The 20759-nt window shown below is 43.5% G+C and overlaps 1 protein-coding gene across 7 annotated transcripts in view; it reads left to right on the forward strand.

The window, feature by feature from the left end:
- Positions 1–20759, forward strand: part of Ltbp1 (latent transforming growth factor beta binding protein 1) — a 397974-nt gene that overhangs the window by 180176 nt on the left and 197039 nt on the right. For 3 of the 7 annotated variants that reach the window (XM_052186373.1, XM_052186374.1, XM_052186375.1), the window contains exon 5: positions 1941–2108. The exons of 1 other annotated variant lie outside the window; for it this stretch is intronic. In XM_052186373.1, coding sequence (XP_052042333.1) covers positions 1941–2108 — 168 coding nt within the window. Of the gene's footprint in view, positions 1–1591; positions 1611–1870; positions 2109–20759 lie in introns of those variants that run through there. 3 more of the 7 variants (XM_052186377.1, XM_052186378.1, XM_052186379.1) reach the window with 2 other exon arrangements.

Raw genomic sequence — 20759 nt, forward strand, 5'->3', positions numbered from 1 at the left:
CGACACAGGCCGACGCAGGCCGACCCAGCTGATGGCTTTAAACTCCTTTAGTTTCATCTTTGTGATGAGCTGGCACTTTGCTCGGAGCCTTTGAGGGGCTGTCATGTGGAAGAGGCACTGGATTATGAGACAGGGAGGCCTGCATTTGGACTAATGAGTTTCTTCAAGACCACATTCTAGTTGTGCCTCTGTGCCTCTGACAGGATATGCCTGTCGTGAGATTTGGTCGGACGAAGCCTGGAGGACTATTTGGTGCTTGTAATCCTATCAGTGTATGAGTGATGACTGTGTAGAAAAGCCTCCGAGGCCCAACTCCAATTTTGAAATTGTAATGGCTTCTCTGGTTAAAATTTGGTTTCTAAGCTGAGGTTTGAGCCACACTTTAATTTATTTTGAGTCTCTAGAGGCATCCTGGATGATTTTTATGAAAATACAATTCTTGTGAGGCTAAAGAAGTCAGGAGGGGGAGGGGTGAGATTGGATAGGCTGACTAGGCACTGGTTCCTTTTGGACATTTCATGAAGACTGGCAAGATAAAGACACTGTCAGAAGTCTTAAAATTGTCACTGTCACTGTCATTGGTTTCTGCCAACATCCCTACTTAACGCTTTGGGGCTGGGATACAAGAGGGACTTGAATGAAGGTATATCACATGCAGAGAAGCCAACATGGGGTGATAGTCTTCTACAGCGCAGAGAGAGATGGAGCTGTGGAGAGCAGATGTGCTGAGCTCACGTTATCGCAGTATAATTGCGCTCTGTTATCAAAAGCAGCCGTAGGTAACAGAGTGTGGCTGTGTTCCAATAAAACTTTATTGACAGAAACCAAGCGGTGGGTCGGTCAGGTTTGGCCTGTGAGCTATATTGTTGGCTGGTCCCACACGGAGACTTTGAAAGTTATGACTGGGTAGAAAATATCAGTTTCAGTTCTTTCATGTTTTCGAGCAATGGTGAAAGCGAATGTAAAAAGTCCCATGAGAACTGAGCCAGGATTCAAAGCCACCGTGGTTTTTTGGCTCAGTGCCCAGGTGTATGATACGGCGCTACCTCAGCTGGCCTGTCCGATGATAGCACCGGGCTTTTAAGGAAGTACCTTGTGAATGACAGTATTCCCTCTTCAGGGGCCTGTGCACTGAGATGGTGAGAGCTCAGGCTATTTTAACAGAGGCAAACTGCTATGCCCACGACTGGCCCTAACTTTCTCTTTGATAAGCCCCGTGCAGAGGAAAACAACATATAGGTTTTAGGAACTCGTATATAGTAACCATGCCCCTGACGTGTGAGAAAGAAATGGGCTCCCACAGCTGCGTCATACATAGGATGTGATCACTTCAGCCGAGAGTGCCAGGAGATTTGAGACAGATGTTTTCAGACATGCCGCATGCCTGAAACATTTCCAGGGGTCGGGCTGCAAACAGTGACTTAATAAGCGGAGGAATGGGAAAGAATGCACGTTGAGGACACGGGAGCTCATTTACTGCGAGGTGCGGGGCCGGCCCCCTTTGCATTACATCTGCCGGTCGGTTGGCCGGTCGGTCGGGGTTGGCTCTCTAATCTGCCTTGCCCTGGATGTTGCTCTTTGTCTGCCCGTGAATAAAGTGCAGCATTGTGGTTAGTAATCCCACTCCAGTGACTCGACTTCAAATGTGGTTTTGGAGTGCATCCCGGAGTTCTGTTTGTTAAGCTTCCTACTCCTGTTTCAGAGACACCACTGGATAGAGAGAGAGAGCAGCGAGCAGAGCAGGCTTCCCTCTGCCTGAAACCTGTCGGGCTGTGGGCTCTCTTTCCCTCTCTTTCCTTTTTCTTTTTTCTTTTTCCTTTCCTTTTTTTTTTTTTTTTTTTTTTTTTTTTTTTTTTTTGGTTGAAAATTTTTCCAAGGCAAGTTCATGGCTACTAAGCTGATATGTCTGTTGTCCTTTTTCTGTCTGCCTCTGGTCCTAGTGAGTAACCACACTGGTCGCATCAAGGTGGTCTTCACTCCGAGCATCTGTAAAGTGACCTGCACCAAGGGCAACTGTCAGAACAGCTGCCGGAAGGGGAACACCACCACTCTCATTAGTGAGAACGGCCACGCAGCCGACACCCTGACAGCCACGAACTTCCGAGTGGGTGAGTTCCTCCGTGGTCCCTAACTGTCCCTACCTCCAGTAGTTTTATGAGCATTAAACACTTGGTTTCCCTTCCATTTACATCTCTCTGTGTGTGTTTGAACAGCTCTATCTCTGAAGGGGAGTGTGCTCTTTTTTTTACGAGATTTTTTAAGCTGCCTTTTGAAATATTTTTCTCAGCCTGACTTTTGGCTTCTTGGGAAATGACAGCTAGACTATTCCCCCTTATGACTTAGCATCTTCCTGACTGTGTGGTGGTGGCAGAGAGGAAGAGACTGACTGTCTAGGTGAGACCCGGATGTCTAACTTGCATTGCTTGGTTTTAGATTTTTATCATCTTATTAGTAAAGTGGATTTGCATTAGATTTGACTTCTATAACCTGGAAAGCTCTAATGAAATTTGAAGGTTTTCCTTCATAAATAATGAAGTCTCTAATTTCTCTCTCTCTAAAAACCGTCAAAATCTGGACTTTGGTTTAGGAAGGACACGGACTTGTTTCCTCTGCCACCGGTCTGCTCCGTATCGTGAGGTGGAATTGTAGATTGATGTATAAGATGAATTTGCATGGGCAGAGACTAGTGGATTGCTGTCAGCCCACAAAAGCTTTAAATATAAACTAGTAGTTACTGACTGCATAAATGGGATTTTTCCTCTTTTAAAATTCTGTTTCTTTTCTGCCTTTTTGTAAGTGGAGAAAGCATTGCGGTCTACTGAAAGCTGTCATGGTGCCACGCCAGCATGCAATACAGTATTTTTGTCACTCAGAAAAAGGCCTTTTATTATTTTTTGACCAATTATGGCTTGCTGTGTGTACTCAAATAATCCAGACACCGTGTTACTTTCTGACTTACTCACAAGAATAACCGAAATGTCAGACAGATAATAACACTGGCTAGATCTGGTCTTTTTATGGAATATTGCTGTTTAGTCTTGGGAGTGTGTGTCTGAGGGGTGAAGGAAAGGGATGCTATTTCAAACTGATTTCCATCAAGGCAAAATATTGAAGGGCAGCCTGAAGCCCTTACTGGTGTTTTGGTTAGTCCATTACAGCTTGGAAACTCTAAACGAGGCTGAAGCAGTGTTATTGATCATTTGTGATTGGGGTGGGGGGTATGTGCCCATGAATATGACTGAAGCAGGTATTGTCATTTTCCTGGCTGAGACTGGTGTACCAGGGAAAGGTTTAAGGAGGATTTGGCCGTTAGATACCAAGTGACACACGGTGCTTATCAGGTCAGGGAAGTGTCCTGAAATGAGGGTCAGACAATTGGACTGGAGTCTTCATTCTGTTGCTGTCCAGGGAGTCCACAGGACATGCCACTTAGGATTTTGGGGACTCAATTTTTCCTAAAGTAAATGGAATTATATGTAGTGACTCCTAAAACTTAGCTTTAAAATATTCCATTGTGAGGTATAGTATTTATTTATTTGTTTGTTTCTTTGTTTGTCATGTTAGGGATTTAATGTGGAGTCTTGTGTATGCTAGGTGAATGCTCTACTACTGACTTAAATTCTCAAACATCTTATTGCTTTGAAAAATCAGCAGTAAATAGTATTATTTTCTGTTCCGGTCTTGTCTTTTTTTCCTTTTTCTTTTCTTTTCTCTTCTTTTTCCTTTCCTTTCCTTTCCTTTCCTCTTTCCCTTCCTTCCTTCCTTCCTTCCTTCCTTCCTTCCTTCCTTCCTTCCTTCCTTCCTTCCTTCCTTCCTTCCTTCCTTCCTTCCTTCCTTCCTTCTTTCCTTCTTTCTTCCTTTTCTTAGCAAGGAGAGGAAGGGAGAGGGTAATTCCTGACAGGAGATACTGGGCTTTGGCGACTTTTTCTCATTTCTCTTTTCGTAGCTCGAGTCCTTCCTCTCTGCTTCCCTTCCACCATCATCAGCGTCATCTGAGCCCCCTGGCTTTTAGGCTGAGTGTTTACAGTAGCAATGACGAGGTAATTGAATGGGTAGTCATATTTTCTGGCTTGCAGTGTATTCATTTTGAAACTGAGTGTTTGAAGGCGTTGAGAAACAGAGGAAGTGTGCTTGTTAATGCACGCTGCCCGCTCTCCTCCTTGGCAGCTGCCCAGTTATTTAGCGGCAGATCACACACAGCCCATCAGAATGTAGCATACGACATAGTTACTCACACAGTCACTCGCCAAAGCAGTTCAGAATCATACCCCAGCCCCCCCCCAAAAGGATTGGCATTGGCATTTAACTTTTCAAAAGTTTAAGCACAAGTTAAAAACTCTTGAGCACTTTCTCAATGGAAATCTTCCACTTCTCTCCGATGTTATTTTATTCTTCCATTTCAGGTCAAATATTGTTGACTTGAAGGACATGTTTTGCAGTTTATCTTTACTGAAAAGAGATCACTTAGCAAATTTATAAAGCGTGATCCTTCAAAACCAGAAAAGCTAAAAAAAAATATTTACATCCTTTGGTCTCTTATGGGCTTGCTCTTGCTGGTGTAATATAATTTTATTATTTATAAAGAGTAGTTTTCTAATTTATTTTCTTCCCCTGTGTACTTTTTATAGAAGGTCATACATCTTTTGGCAAATATAAGACTTATGTATGGAAAAGTAGTATAATTTGAAGAAAATTTAAATGCTCATAGAGTGCTAACAAACCGGCTTTGGCTTGCTATATTTAAAAGTACTAAAGGGGTTTTCCCACCATGCTTTTCTAAGGAATCTCGGTTTCCACTGCCCTTGTGGCCTCTGTCATAGAGCTCCCCGCTGCTGCTGTATAGGGATGCAACCAGAGACGGTATGTAGGAGAGCAGATGCTGTGCCCCAGTGGCAGTTGGTATGCAGAGTTTATCTTAAGTTCAAGTTTGTGGATCCCTGCCCCAAGGAGCCAAAGCAATCCAAAGAAAATAACACAAAGTTCACAGTTAGGATACCTTTAACGAAATGAGCCACAGTAGACAAAATTTGTAACATTTTCTTGGTGATTTACATTTCTCTGAATGAAGCGGAACAAATCTTACCGTCCCCCAACTTCTGCAAGAAGGAAACGGGGGCAGACAGTTAAGTGCGCTGGCTTTAGACACACAAGCCAGCTGCTAAGCTCACAGTGGAACTATCATTCTATGGCGTCTGCATGTTTGCTTCCCTGGAGTCTGACTTCAGGGCATCAGAGGGTTAGGGAGAGAGGTGGGAGACCAGAGAGGGAGGAGGAGTGGGAGTGTATAGATAAAGGAGGGAGATGGAGAAAATTGAATTAGTTGAGCCTAGTACTTAAAGGCCAGAATCTTGACTTCAGTATAGCCATGCTCTGGGTCTGTACGCTCTCTGGTCCCAGGTTATCCCAGCCACTCCAGCCAGTCACTACCAGACATTGCAGCGCAGTGGAGCAGGCCCTGCCTTTCCATGCTGGCACTCTGTGCTGTCTTACTACGTGCTGGGCTGGCAGATGTGAGTGGCAGCAGGTACTTCTCTGCTTCTGCAGTGGTGAGGAAACCTCACAACCTCTGCCCATGAGTATGCTACAGGAGAATCAGGAAGTAGAATTTCTACTTCATGAGACTTTAAACGTAAGGCCTCTGGGCTGGGGCTATAGTTCAGGGGCAGAATGCATGCTTAGAGTGCACAAGGTCCCGGCAACACAAAATAAGTAAATACATAAACAAACATTGAGGAACAGAGCTAGGCCTCTGTGGTGGTGATTTTCGGAAGCCACAGTAGTTCTCTAGCACAAAGTCACCATGGGCATCATCCTAGGTGGGTGGAGTACAGAAGATTTACAACGAGCACACTGTCTTATACTGATTTGTTCCCAGCGACAGCAATGTAATCTCCGCTTCCCTCTTTCCTCCATTTCTTTCTCTTGAAAATGAAAACTTATTTAAAGTTGGTGGCCCAGCCATTTTCATTTAATACTGCTATGTTGATGGCTTCTTAAACCTTGTGTGTGTGTGTGTGTGTGTGTGTATTTTGAGTCTGACGAAAGAGGGGCTGAAGACTCACTGGCATCACAGACTGACTATCACAAAGACTGCCAAACTGCCATTTGGCTTAGGAAGAGATAGAAAATCAGCAGGAACAGCTCTGCCACCCCTTTATACTATGGTGTTTCTCTGAGTATTTAGAAAGAACCCTGGTCCCGTGAACATCCATTAGCTAACTATATAAACATATCTGACCATTTAGAAAGCATGTCCCTGTCTGTTACTTCATGCAAGAGAACTCATTGGTAGCAGCCATAATCTCCAGATGTGAGAACTAGGGCCATTTGTAGCTTGATTGAAGGTGACTTTAAGTAGCTTTGCATACCGTAGTGTAGAAGTACCGCCAGCGATCTCATGCTGCTTCCTCTGACCATGTATTACATAATTATGCGTAAAGCAGGGGACTAGGTTTTACACAATGAGCTGTCTTGAGTTGCTTCCTCTGAGCATATAATTATGCATATAGTGGGATATTGGGTTCTACATGATGAGCAAACCTTAAAGCTACTGCTCTAGGGAGGAGATGAAAAAGATGCCTATAGGACCCCAGACCGCAGTAGATCATCTGAGCAGGAGTCTGGACAAGAGAGGAAGCATTGCTTCCAGCTGGCAGAGGATGTTTGGAGAGAGAAGGCATGTCCCTCTATAGCTCTCTGCGTAGCCCACTGTGCTGTCTCCCCTCCTCAGCGTATTATCACAGTGTATTATCAGTGGACACGGCCTGCTTGTTGACTGACATGGGCAAGGAAGCTGTAAACATTGTAAAGTCTTCTTATATGAATGAGTGAGGGGCAAGGGGAGTTGGCGTGGGGAGGAAGAATTTTAGATCTCATCTGAAGACAGATTTGCAGGTGGTTTGGGGGAACTGGAAATAGTTTGACTTAATAATGAATGACGAGTCTGATGGAGATTGATTGGCTTGAGGCTGTGGAGTGCCTTCAGGTTTGGGCTTAGTATATTTGGACTTCATTCTTACTGCACACTACCGAAGCTCCTCAGAAAGGTGATACTGATACCTGTTAATCATTTTGAGCAAGAGAAAGAGATCTGCTCACTGTTTCCAGGTGGGAAGGCAGTGTTGTTGGAGGACTGCTTTCTAAGCGAGAGGTCTCCCCAGGCTCTTCTGTTCACCTCATGCTCTGTGTTGGAAACCTCCACACATCTCTTAGAACTCTTCCTGTGGAAGAAGATGCCTCTCCGTGAAGTGTGAAATAAATGGACATAACAGATCAGGGTGGAGAATCAGATATTATTTTTTTGAAACTTTGTTAGAAAACAGAACCATTCATTCTCTGCCAGCTGAATCGTGTTGGCCTCCTGAGGCTCATTCATAAAAATGCCTCAGGGTCCTTCCGATTAGCTGGAGACTATATTTTATTCCCAATAAATTTTATGGAGGATACCTTCTGGGTTTTAGAGGTGATTCATTACAGCAGTAAAAGAAAGTGATTGTCTTTCGTCCGGGTGATGTAGAATGCCTAGAAACTTATCAAAGAAACCACTCCAAAATATATTTATTATTGGCAGAGCATGGTGGCATTGAACCTTTAATTCCAGCCCTTCAGAGGCAGAGGCAGAGGCAGAGGCAGAGGCAGAGGCAGAGGCAGAGGCAGAGGCAGAGGCAGAGGCAGAGGCAGAGGCAGAGAGGCAGAGGCAGAGAGGCAGAGGCAGAGAGGCAGAGGCAGAGAGGCAAAGGCAGAGTCAGGGTCAGGGGCAGGGGCAGGGGCAGAGGCAGAGGCAGGTGGAGCTCTGTGAGTTTGAGGCCAACCTAATCTATATTGAGAACTGTGGGCCAGCCGGGGCTATACAGTGAGATCCTGCCTCAAATATCATCTATCTCTCAGTAAACAAACAAACATATCTTATTTTCTAATAATAAACACCATAATGTAGATTATTTCTGTCTTTATCTTAAATTATAGGGTACCCGTAAAGTGCTGATATTCAAAACCTTAGTTCATTTAACATATGTGTTGAATACATATTAGGTATCAGGGATGAGTTTAGGAATTAGAGATACAGCAGTGAACAAAAGAGGCAAAGTCCTTCCTCCTCTCCCATACCATTAACATACATGTACTGTGACATAATGTGCCTGCCGCATAGATGAACCTTGAGGTCATTGTGCTAAGTGAAGTAAGCCGGTAAGTAAAGGACACGTTGCTTGTGATTCAGATCCTCTGAGGTATGTAGAGTAGTCAGGTTCATGGAGGCAGAAAGCAGCAGGGAGAGGCAGATCTGTAGGGAGGACAGAATGGGAAGCTTCTTTTTAAAATGAGGGTTGAGTTTTAGTTTTTGTAAGATAAGGGCATCCTGGAGAAAGGATGCACAGCGATGTGAATGTCCTTGGATGTGTCGCTGTATGCATAGAATGGCTAAGGCCATTCAGTTTATGTGACTTGTATTTTGCCATAATAAATACTAATATGCAAACATGTGTGTGTGTGTGTGTGTTGTGTTAATTAAATTTCTACTGCTGTGAAAGGATGCTGTGACCAAGGCAGAAAGCGTTTACTGAGCTTACAGTTTGAGGTGATGAGTCCATGACCATCATATTGGGGAGGGGAGCATAGCATCAGACAGGCAGACGCAGTGTTAGAGCACAATGCTAGCACCAGGTGAGTTCATCTTGACATTCAAGCATGAAGCAGAGAAAGCTAATTGGGGATGGCATGGGCTTTTGAACCCTCAAAGCCCACCACCAATGACACACTTCCTCCAACAAGGTCACACCTCCCAATCCTGCCAAAATAGTTCCACTAACTTGGAACCAAGTATTCAAATACATGTGTTTATAGGGAGTCATTCTCATCCAAACCACCACATAGACTTCTGTTCTTTTTTTGTTTGTTTGTTTGCCCCTTTCTATATTTCCTCCATCCTCATACCTGTATTTAGTTATAAAAAAATAGTCTCCTATAAGAGACATATATAAAATGCTAGGTAGCAAAAAAAGCCATGGTAAAGAGCACAGGACAGAAAATGGGAAGGCTGGGCCATGGGTTACTGGTTTAGACAAGATTACTATGGTGAGATGATATTTGAGCAGAGACCTTCACTGAGCTCTAAGAGGAAACAGCACAAATATCATTGTCTGTATGAGCCTGCTTAAATAAAAAAATTAGTTAATACTTTCATACAACATGTTTTAATTGTATTCTTTCCCCTCCCTCAACTCCTTCTAAATCCCTTCTGTTTTCCTATCCACCCAACTTTGTGTTCTTTATCTCCCTCAAGTCAATCAAACAAACAAAACAGAAAAAGCAACAACAACAACAACAAACAGAAACTGAAAGAGAAAAGATAAAACAAAAGAAAAAAAGAAAGCACACACACACACACACACACACACACACAGCACAAAATGACATTAATTTGTCTTGGCCAGCTACTTCTAGCCTGTAAGTCCTCCCTGGAGCATGGTTGACTTACCCAGTGACACTCTAAATAGAGAGAACTGAATTTTCATTTCTCCGTAGGTATAAATTGCAAATCGCTCCTTGGTTAGGAGTGGGCCTTTGTGTCAACTTTCCCTTTCCGTGCTGAAGTTTTGCCTGGTTTGAATCTGTGCAGGTCTAATGTGCGCTGTCACATTCTCTGAGTTCCAGTGCACCTCTGCCCTGTGACTGAATGTATCCTTGGAGCCATCCACCATCTTTGGCTCTTGCAATCTCCCACAGAGACTGTCTTGAGGGAGGAGGTTTGATAAAGGCGTCCTGTTTAGAGCTGAGTGTGAGCCTGTCTTTTTATTTCTCTCAGCTAGGAGAATGTTTATCAGTGGCCTTCATTCAATCTTGGTCTATCAGCTAGGGTTCAGTTTTATGCACCTGTGTCAGGAATCAGATTAACGTCTGAAGAGCAGCCTTTTATTCAGAAAAGAGAAGCAAGCAAGTCTTGTCCTCTTGTGGAAAAATAAAGTAAAAGAAATGGCCCTGTGATTATGACAAAAGGAAACTTGGTGATTTGCACCACAAGTGAAGGGGATTCCCGTACAAATGCTCCGAGAACTGTGTCATCTATTGCTCGAACTCTCTCTGTTTAGGATAGGTCATGTGTCATTTTGAGGTAAGCTGGCTTTTAATATGAGTGTGTGTGATTTCTTTGTGAATGTGTGTGTGTGTGTGTGTAGGTCAAAGGTAAGTCCTGGTTGAACAAGGAATTCATGGAAGAACATGTTAGTCAGAATACATAGAGGCAGCGAGTTAACATTAAGAGGTAACATCCAGAGAGGACAAGGTAGGTCATCTTTAGTTGGAGAGGAAGATGCTCAGGGCTGGGAAGGTGATGCATGTCCCTATAGTATCACAAAGTGCATTTGTAGCCAGGGCAGGTTTTAAAAGCAACCTTTAGAAGTAGGAGGAGGTCTCAGCTGTTGACTCTATCTGCGAGAAAAGCTTGTGTGGTTCCTGGGTTCTTCTTAAGCCATACCTGGCCTGCTCATCAGAGAGAGGAGTGGGCTCATTGAGGCATTGGGTTAGGGAAGCCTAGAATAAATAAACATGGCGGCGGTGTGTTCTGTGCAATCGTGTAGACTACTTTGCAGAGCTTTCGGGGACTGCGGGATCTTCTGCGGTCTGGCTGCTTCACCTTTATTTTGACTGTGTCCCTTCATCCATGCTTGGTGCTCTACTTCTGCCAAACTGAGCCTTTGGGATGCCAAACGTTCCCATTCTCAGGTCCTCTGTGCCTCTCCGCTGAGTGCTCCCTCTACCCAGGCATGTCTTCCTCCTCGTGCGTTCTGCCTAGCCCATCACCTGTTTCTGTTTAGACACAGGTTGGGACAGTTTCAGTGTTTCGTGGACCCCCTCTTTGTTGGGATGTCTGTTTATTCACTGTACCTGGAGACACTTGGAAACAAAGTGGCTGTGTGCTTCAACCCTGTATTCCGGGAGCCCGCACAGCACCTTGTTGTTGTGATGCTCTCTGGGGTTCATATGTCAGGGCCTGTGCCATGCGAACATGTAGAGAGCTGCCTTAAAGTAGTTCATGGATTCTAAGGCATGGAACAGCACAGAAGGAAAATGATCAGTAGTCTCTCTCTCTCTCTCTCTCTTTCTCTCTCTCTCTCTCTCTCTCTCTCTCTCTCTCTCTCTCTCTCTCTCTCTCTTATGAAAGCATTTCATTCACCAAAAGATGTCTGAAAAAAAGCTTTCTCTGGTCTGGAAGGATACCTTGGTGGGACAAAACTTACCTAAACTGGTAAGGCCCTGAATTCAATCCTATGAACTGGGGAAAGGGGAGGTATATGCCCCACAACACATGGGATACACTTTAAAACCAAGAGTACAGTACTTGCCAGTCTGGGCAAAACTATAGCTCAACTTCTAGACCCTTGGAGCAACCACCCCTCCTATGGAATTCCTGCCTGTTTCTCCTTGGTAAATACTGAGTCTTTTAGGCAGACCTTTAAGCTCTGTCTTAAACAGTGTTATGCTGTTATTTTTTTTCCTGTTACACTTCTTGCCATTCGTTTAACCTGTGGGGTCTAGTTCAGGTGACCTATGAACAGGCCTTGGGACCCTGGTATTTTAATCTCTCTGATTTCAAGTTCCAGGCTTTTAAAGTGATAGTATGCATGTTGACATTTGGGGACATCCTCAGGATCAAGGGAGGAAGCAGACTGAAGGTAGACGTCCGCTTCCTGGATAGGAACTGTATGCTTTTCTGAAGAAGTTCTTCCTCCCCCTCTTCCCCTTCCTCCTCCTCTTCTTCCCCTTCCTCCTCCCACTCCTCCTCCTTTTCTTCTCCCTCCCCCTCCTCCTATCCCTCCTCCTCCCCTTCCTTCTCTTCCCCCTCCTCCTTCTCCTCCTCCTCCTCTTCTGCCATCTCCTCATCTTATCTTATGAACTCCCTCCAGTGCTGTAGCGTAGAGGCTGGGTGAGGTACTCATGTGCTCAGAGCTCCTGGGCCTGGATTAGGCATGCTCCTTGTGGTAGTGGTCCCTTCATGCACTGACCCTAACAGCACAACAGGATCAAAAGAGAATGAGGAATTAATCTTTTTGATCCTTTTGCTGCTCCTGCAGGGCAGGTCTGAGTTTGCACAGAACACTGTCCTATATCATTATCCTGTGGTCTCCATGACACGCCTCTCTGCTTGGTCCATTGTATCTTTGCGGGTTTCACTCGCTTATACAGGAAGTTCCTGGACGTTGCCAAGCCTGTTGGCAAAGGTGGATGAAGTCAAACAGTGTAATATGTTCTGGAAGCCAGAGCTGTGGTCAGGAGGAAAAGTCATCAGCCTGAAGAGATGGGAGCATCTCCAACAAGGACTGATTATTCTGCCTGCCCCTACTCTGCGCCCTTCACTCCGCTGCCGGCTTATAACTGCTAGGCTTGGAGGCTATGGCAGATTTAAGGATGTTGAGCATGAAATAGCTACTGTAAGACTTATATGATGCAGCACATAACTACAGCATGTATTGGCACAGGAACCAGCCTAACATTTGCATCTACTGGCTGTGTCAGTATTTGTACCAGTTTTTAACGATCAAGGTACATATTTTTTTCCAAGTGGAGAATGAATTTGTGTATTATTGGAAAAACATTCTGGAATTAACATCGGAGAGGACGTGAAAATGTTTTTGAGGGTAGCCACACAATCACCTTCCTGCTAAGCAGTGTAGGGAAATAAAATAACCACCAAATGAAGAGGAATAGTTAGGAAGTTTGAGATTCAGTTCCCCAAAGTTGTCTCACAAATTAAGAAACTGCAAGCACCAGCTGCCCTCCATTGCCAATATAGTGTGATGTTGCATTGACACACTTGTTAAAAGTTGATTTTTTTTAATTTAACTGAAGGAATAGATGACTGCTCAATTTCATTATCTTGAATTTAGTCTCAGGCAGTAATTGTTGACACACTGACATGGTTACCTGTGCATTTTCCTGAGAGCCCACGGAGGGATGGAACAAAACAAGTTGATGCAACCAGGTTTCCTCACTCTGAAACCAGGCTCAGGATGCCTGAGAGACTCAAGAACAGTTGGTCCCACATTGCAGGGACGTTCTGTGATTTCCTGGTGCAAAACCTTGGGCTAATTTTCATGGGGGTTTTTCTCTCTGAGAGGTAAGAGAGGAAAAAAGGGTAAATATCTCAGAGTGAGGAGAGTAGACCATTCCCCTTCCCCTGACAAATTAGGAAACATATTAGTACATTCTCAACTAAAATCTTACTTAGCAATATTAAAACTTGTCCCCCTTTGACACTATATTATCTGTTCCTTTCTGAAGAAAGCATGATTTACGAGCCCTCTGGATCTTCTTGTGGCATTAATAACATCTTGAGCCAGCTGTTTTATTGGGTGTACACAGAGGGTAATTAGAAACATCTGAAAATCCCATAGTATACCCACAGCACCATGACACTGAGCTAAAACGAAAAAAAAAAATCACTCCCAAGTTGTGTACTTGGTAGATACATGGATTTCTCATTAAACCAATTGCACTTTGTATGATATACCATTTTTCAAAGATAAGCCAAACTCTCTAGGCTGAAAATATCCCTTCATTGCAATATTCTCATGGCAGAAATCATGGCCTTATTTGGTAAAAGACCGATGACTCCACCGTCCATACGGTAATTATTATTTCCCTACTGTCAAACTCCATCATATTATGGACCATTCTCTGCCAGAAGTATTTCTTCTTTTAACCTGGCAGGGGCTTAAGTTTTAGAATTCCAATGGAGCTCATTTAGGAAATTAACTCTTAAAAGCGTCCTGTACTAGGGATCAGCAGTGTCCAATTTTTCCTAGCAGTTGATTCTGGAAATCAACTGGGATACAGGACCTTGGGCTTTGATTCAGCTAGTGTTTGGAATCAGATCTGCTGGACTGGTGGTTGAGTTTTGAGTTGGAAGAATTTGGGGTAATACAGCAATAATGGCAGGGCCTTTCATCCCAGCTTTCCTTCCTTCAAGACAAAATGACCCGGTGGTAGCTGATGAATGAATAGTTCCTTTTCTTTTCATTCACAAATAGCAAGACCCTAAGGGAAGTCAAGACCCTAAGGGAAGCTCATAGACCCTGGGCAGGCGAGCCTGGCTCTCAGTCAGAGGCACCCAGAGCCTCTATAGTAGATCTATCTTTGTGTGTCCTCTCTGGCTGTGCTTCCTGACCTGTGTGAAAGGGAATGCTTGCTGATCACTGATGGAATGTATATTTGGCTGGAGATTATTCACCACTTATGAAGCTGTAGAAGGAAAAGAGGATTGACCTGTGTGGGAACATGTACAGACTTTCCTTCCAATTCCTGTCTTCTTTATCTCCAAATCATAGTTCCCAGCCTGGTTAGACTGTAAATAGTGGGAGTGGTTTCAAGATAGGGACTCTCGGCTTACACTCTGCGTGCCCTGCATCAGGATGTTTGGGCTTCTTTTAGGATGCATGTTTTTGTTAACAAGGCTTTGCCATGGTCGTTCCTCAAGTACTGTCCACCTATTTTGTTTTTAATTTTGAGTCAGGTCTCTCACTGTCCTGGGACTCTCCACCTAGGCTAGGCTGGCTGGCCTACAAGTCCCAGGGATCTGTCCACTACAGTCCCTCTGATACTTGGGTAAAAAGCACACAGCAAAACTGCATTCAACTTTTATTTTACATGGGTCAGAGGGATCAGACTCTGGTCCTATGCTTCAAGGGAAACCCTTTACTGATGGAGCTGTCATCCCAGCCCCACAACACTCATTTATTGAGTTCCCCAATCCTGTAGTTAGCGAGTGCCAGATGTCACTGATTCAGACAGTAAGATGATCTTGCCCTTTATAAAACTCATGCCTCAGTTGTTGTCTCTCTTAAATCTGACATTTTGTTTCCTTGCCTGATGGCCTTTTGAAACAGTTCCACCAGAACAGTTCAGACTGTGGGGGGTCCTGCAATCCTTGCCACAGAAGATGCTGTGTGGCATGACCTTTCTGTCACCTTGCTATTTCAGCATGATCTGGTATGCTCCTATGCCCAGAATTTCTCAGGAGATTTGAAAGTCCAACAACTCCCATTAAATGTGTCAAATGCCCTTACATGTTTTAATCTTCTGGACTCAGGCAGAGCAAGCTAGTTTTTGCAAGCCAACCAGCATCCCCTAACGACAGAATGACCTCTTGTCCTCAGCTTAGGACTATAGCCCAAACTCCCAAGTGAAAGCCTAGCTTCCTGTATACTGTTCATCAAAGGATCATTGCCCTTAGTGAGGTATTCTGATTTGAAAGTTGATCCTCTTGGGTTATTAGTCATGAGACAGGTAATTGAATTTTTCTGGAAGAAGCAGAAAGGGACATATTCACAGTGCCATCCTGATGCATTATTTCCCCTCCTGTACCCCAGGAGTACCTCTAAGCACCTCAGCATTGTCCAGAGATGCACTTTGGAGATAAGATAACAAGCACTTGTACAAACCCAACTGACCCAAATCTGTCACTCAGCAGTTATGTTTTGAATTAACACAAGAATCCCTGTGTTGAACCTGCACACTCAAAGTGCTGGGATTTCTATTTGGGAATATGGACCTTGTATATCAAGTGTTGAGCATGGAGCAGTTGAATTAGCAGAAAACCGAGGAGAAAAATCAACCCAAGTCCATAGCAAAGCACTCACATTTCCGTCACCTTCGTAGCCCATTGTGATTCCTTCGTGTCCATTTGGGCTTTTCTTCTTTCTCTATGGTCATTATTCTCTGATCTCCAATGGTTATGGCTACAGTTGAGGCTCACAGACATCTCTGCTCACCTAATCCCCATGCCATGTGGGAAAATGAGAAACTGTCATAACAGCCGTTCTCCTGCTGAGCAGTTCGGACTCCCCTTCAGGCTAACTCTGGGTTAGGGGGTCCCAGAAGTTTGAAGTCCACGATGGTAGAGCACACACAGGATAGCAGGGACAACTGAGAACTCACATCTAAAACTGCAAGCAGGAGGTAGAGAGAGCACAGAAGATGACATGATGGGAGACTTTTGAAGCCTTGAATCCCACTCACCTCAAATCCCACACTTCCTTCACCAGGACACACATCCTAATCCTTCCCAACTAATTTTATTAACTCGTGACTGCGTAGTCAAACATAAGAGACTATAAGTGCTATTCTTGATCAAACCACAACAGACCCCAAATGTCGAGATCACCATAGTTGGGAAACCCTGCTCTAGATAGACAAAGATGGCCTATCTTTTCTTTCCAGACACCTAAGACCCCTTACGACACTGTGTTCATGTCAATGGAAAACCTTCCCTCTTTGCCTCATTGTCACCAAATTGTCTAGGTGAAAGTTCCAAGATTTATGTCATAGATGTATGAGTGTAGGAATAGTGTTGGGGGTCACAGTTCAGCCATCCTTAGATAATGTGTGATCTAATCAACCACAACTAGACTCCTGGAGGCTTGATTCTTGCTCAGAAACTTACATGAGATGATGGTACCAAGGTCTAGATGGGTTGTCCAATGTCAAGATGGACTGCAATGTCTCATAGGACTTCTCCACTCAGGTTTTTCTCACAGGAACTTCAAGAAGGAATAGTAAGAGGAATGTTGTACACGAGACATGATTTTTACATCTCAGAAGTGAATGTATGGCAGACACCCTTTTCAGCACTTGCTGTTGCTACTGTAGACACTCAGGCACGGAATGCCTGCATGGTGACAAGCAGAAGAAGAGAAATGTCAACCGTGGTTTATTTGAAAGATAGCCTCGTCGCATATTCAAATAAACCCAGCACCTTGGGGAGGCACACATTTGTTATTTTAAATCAAGTCTCTCTATATTTTGCCAAGCTTGAAGGAAAAGAAGAGAGATATTTTTCTTTTTAAAAAGGTCCGACATTGAAAATTTGACTCCCAAACTTGTTGAAAAGGAAAAGCTATTCTGTGGTCCAAATCCTTGTAGTCTAGTTGGACAATGATATAGCTCGTGTTCTATGGGTTCACTGTTGGGCTAAGACAGCACTGGAAAGGATGAGAACTTGTTCTCACCTGCTCATAAGTCATGGGGTACTTCCCTTAGGTTTGGGTCATTTTACCAAGGGTCATGGATTTACACAATTGTGTCTTTTGTGCTTTTTCACTTTAGTGGAAAACCAACTCATAATCCCACCAACAGAAAACCACTGTGAGTTCTTGTCCCGAGAACCTGAACTTGTAAATCATATTGTTTTCTTTCTCTCTAGCTGTCTTTTTTTTTTTTTATTTTGCAGAGAGGGTCTTATTCTGTAGCCCAGGCTGGCTTCAAACTCATGATTTTCTTGCCTCTGCCTCCTAAGGACTGGGTTGCATACGTGTTCTATTCCATTCTTTTCCTTCTTTAATGATAAACAGTCCATTTTCTAAATATATTACCTTTGTTCATCCAGTCATCTGTTGATGAATATTCGGGTCTTTCCCACTTTGACTATTGTAGATGACAGTGCTGTGAGCAGTGGGGTGTGTATATCAGACTCCTTCCTTTGAATTTTTGGGTAACATGTACAAGTTTTGAGCATCCCCAATCTAAAAATCCAAAGTCTGAAATGCTCCCAAAACTGAGCTCTTTTGAGCATTGATCTGCAATTCAAAAGGAGATGACTTGGGAACACTTGAGATTTTGTCACTAGGGATGGCCACAAATGGATAAAGATGATGTAACCGTACATCAAAACAATAACAGGGAAATAAAGAAAAAAACGAAATGAAAAACAAACAAACAAACAAAAACCAACCAACCAAACAAACAAAAACCCTCAAAAGTCTTAAGCACACTGGTAAGAGGTGCTCCACCTGTAGCTGGAGAGGAATTGCTGATCTGTAGGGAGCTTTGAGTTTGGTTTCTGCAGAAATTAGCGAACTGGTCCCTGGCCATGCTGTTTCTATGGTCCCCTCAGCAATGCTCCAGCCTGCGGTTTCCCCGAATCCTTGGACAATGATTATTTCCTTTTTATCTTGTTAATTAGAATGTGATATCTCATGGCTTTGATTTGCATGTCTCTGATGATGGGTGAGATAGAATGTCTTCTAATGTGTTCACTGGACATCTGTGAGTCTCCTTTGAAGGCATGCCTGTTCAGGTCCTTTGCCCAGTTTTGAATTGGTTTGATGTGGTGGATATATTTTTTTTTCAAGCTAGGATTTCCATTTTCTGAGCTCAGTACTTAATTATAGCCTCCTGTATGGCTGATATTGATTGTGATTTTTTTTTTTTTTAGGAGATCTGCATTCTGGCTTTGGTTTTGGCACATTTACTTGGACAAGACTCGTTTTGTAGGTCTTGAGGGGGTGGAGACACAGGCTTTCCTGGCTGTCTTTAAAGCTGGGGCAAAGTTTGTTCCTATGGAGCATCCTAGTGTATTCATGGAGAAGGCTCTCTTGAGTACGTTTTATTCTGCACCTAGCTTCTGTGATTTCCAAGTACGCACACTGCAGACCCTTTTGTGCTTTTTATTTTTGGCTCTTCCTTCAGTGTGAATCAAAGGGTGGTTTTGTACAACTACAGTGATATATCGTGTGGCAATGTGTCATCAGCCTGACAGGTTTGATCAGAAAAATCAAGGCCTGGAAACACTGGATGGGCTTACAAATGACTCTATATTTTTCTTACTTAGATTTTCAACTCCAAGTTCTCAGAAGAGTTTGGCCCAGAACAGAATGACTCCATGGTGGCCCGAAGGAAACACAGCTTGTTTGGAGAAGGATGAAAGGACAGAGTCGGGTTGGGCTGGAGAGGACTGAGGGTTTTATTTTCTTAGAACTGAAATGTGAATCCGCACTCTACAGATTGTGCTGGGACCCCGTGATGAGTAACAACACACGGATGGTTGACAACTCAAAATCTGAGTCACAGTTATCTCAATCCCCACGATAGGGTTGGAAATGTCAAAAGCCAATTTTCAAGTCGAGGAAAGCATTTTCTTAGTGATTGAAAGGATAGCTTTTCCTGATACATCTTTCAGTTCATTTATCTCCTGCCAATTCCCAGGGCTGTCTTTTTTTTTTTTCCTCTCGATTAATACTCATTCCCTTGATTTTTTTCTTTGCATAAAAATAAAGAAAAGGCCAGACACAGCCTTGGGAGTGTTCTTCCTGAGTTAGAAAGTCCTGTTTCCAGCCCTGTGCTGAGAGCTCACCCTGCTCTGAGTTCCCCAAGATGTCAGTAGCTTCAGATTCCTGGAGGACAGGAGAGAGGGGTTGATTCTTTGTTGTTGCAGATGCCTCTTGGAGGCGCCTTGATGTCTTTTACATCCTCATCCAAGGCCACAGATGCTGTCAAGAGGCACTCTCTAACCCCAGGAGTTTCACTGGGGGTTCCCAGACCTCTGTCTAGATGAGAATGATGGTGGTAGTGGTGGTGGTGGTGGTGGTGGTGGTGGTGGTGGTGGTACTGATAATGTTGTTTGTGGTGATGGTGATGGCAGCAGTGATGTTAATGATGATAATGATAAAGCACATTCTGAGTAGCCCAGCTAGCACTTAACATGCCATCTTCCTGCCTGAGCCTTCTGAGTGCAGGGATTACGGTGTGTACCAACATTTTTTCAAAAGCTTTTCTATTAAACTGTCTTGTAAACTTCCTCATTGAACACACTTCTCTTTTTGGCTGGCCTTTGCTCTTACCAAAGTTACAGTTAATTATATCCGATGACAGACTTCTTCTTCTTCTTCTTTTTTTTTAAGGAATTGATTTGTACATCATTGAAAAAATAATCTCTTGAATAAATGACATATAAAATGGACCAAAAAGTGGGATGGGAACTGTTTGACAAATGTAAGTTTTGTTCCATTTCTGTCCAGTGAGCACCCAGATCTCTTTCTTAGATATACAAATGGGTGAGTCCATTTATGTCTTCTAGAATGAATATGATTGGCAGAAATATAAACACAACCCAGAGCTTTCCTGATGTATTAATTACTGTCCTGTGATATGCTTTATTTACCTACCAACTAATACACATGGGAATAAATCTTCCTTGATGTTTTTAAATACTGTATCACAGTCTATCCCAGCATATATTGTAACTTATTTAACTAGACACAGTTGCTGAACAGCTAGCTCAAAAATTCTCAATATGTGGGTCACAACCCCATTGTGGGATCACATATTAGATATCCTGCATAGCAGATACGTATGTTATGATCCATAACAGTAGCAAAATAACAATTATGACCTAGCAAGAAAATAATTTTATGCTTGGGGATCACCACAACATGAGGAACTGTGCCAAAGGGTTGCGGCATTAGGAAGGTTGAGAATCACTGGTCTAGCTAATCCTTCAGGCTCCCTAGAGACTCATATGTGTTCAGTAATTCTAGATGCCATCAATTGGACAAGCGTAGTAACATAACCACATAATATATCTGTGAAGGTCCCAGGATAATGCATAGGAAGTGTTATTAAACCATGGACTATGCACTTAGTTAGCATTAGCTCTTATTTGTCCAACGATCTGCTGGGTAGTTGAACTGACACATCCCCAGCACACTCTTCAGGAGGCATTTTGAACTTGGGTACTAGGGTGAGTTAGTGTTTTAATTTACATTTTGCTTATGTATGAGTTGGCCCTTTCAGAGGGGGGGGGGTTGACACTGAGTCTGCAAGTCTCCTTATTCTTCACATTCAGGTGAAGAATCTGGTGTTTCAAGTCTGTCCTGTGTCTTACAGGATGCTTGAAGCAGCCCTGGATCATGTGCATCACAATCATATATCCCAGCCTGGATGCTAATTCATCATACAATAAGGATGGTTTTGAACTCCTGATTGTCCTG

Source organism: Apodemus sylvaticus, chromosome 6 (genome assembly GCF_947179515.1).
Source record: "Apodemus sylvaticus chromosome 6, mApoSyl1.1, whole genome shotgun sequence".
Classification (NCBI taxonomy): domain Eukaryota; kingdom Metazoa; phylum Chordata; class Mammalia; order Rodentia; family Muridae; genus Apodemus; species Apodemus sylvaticus.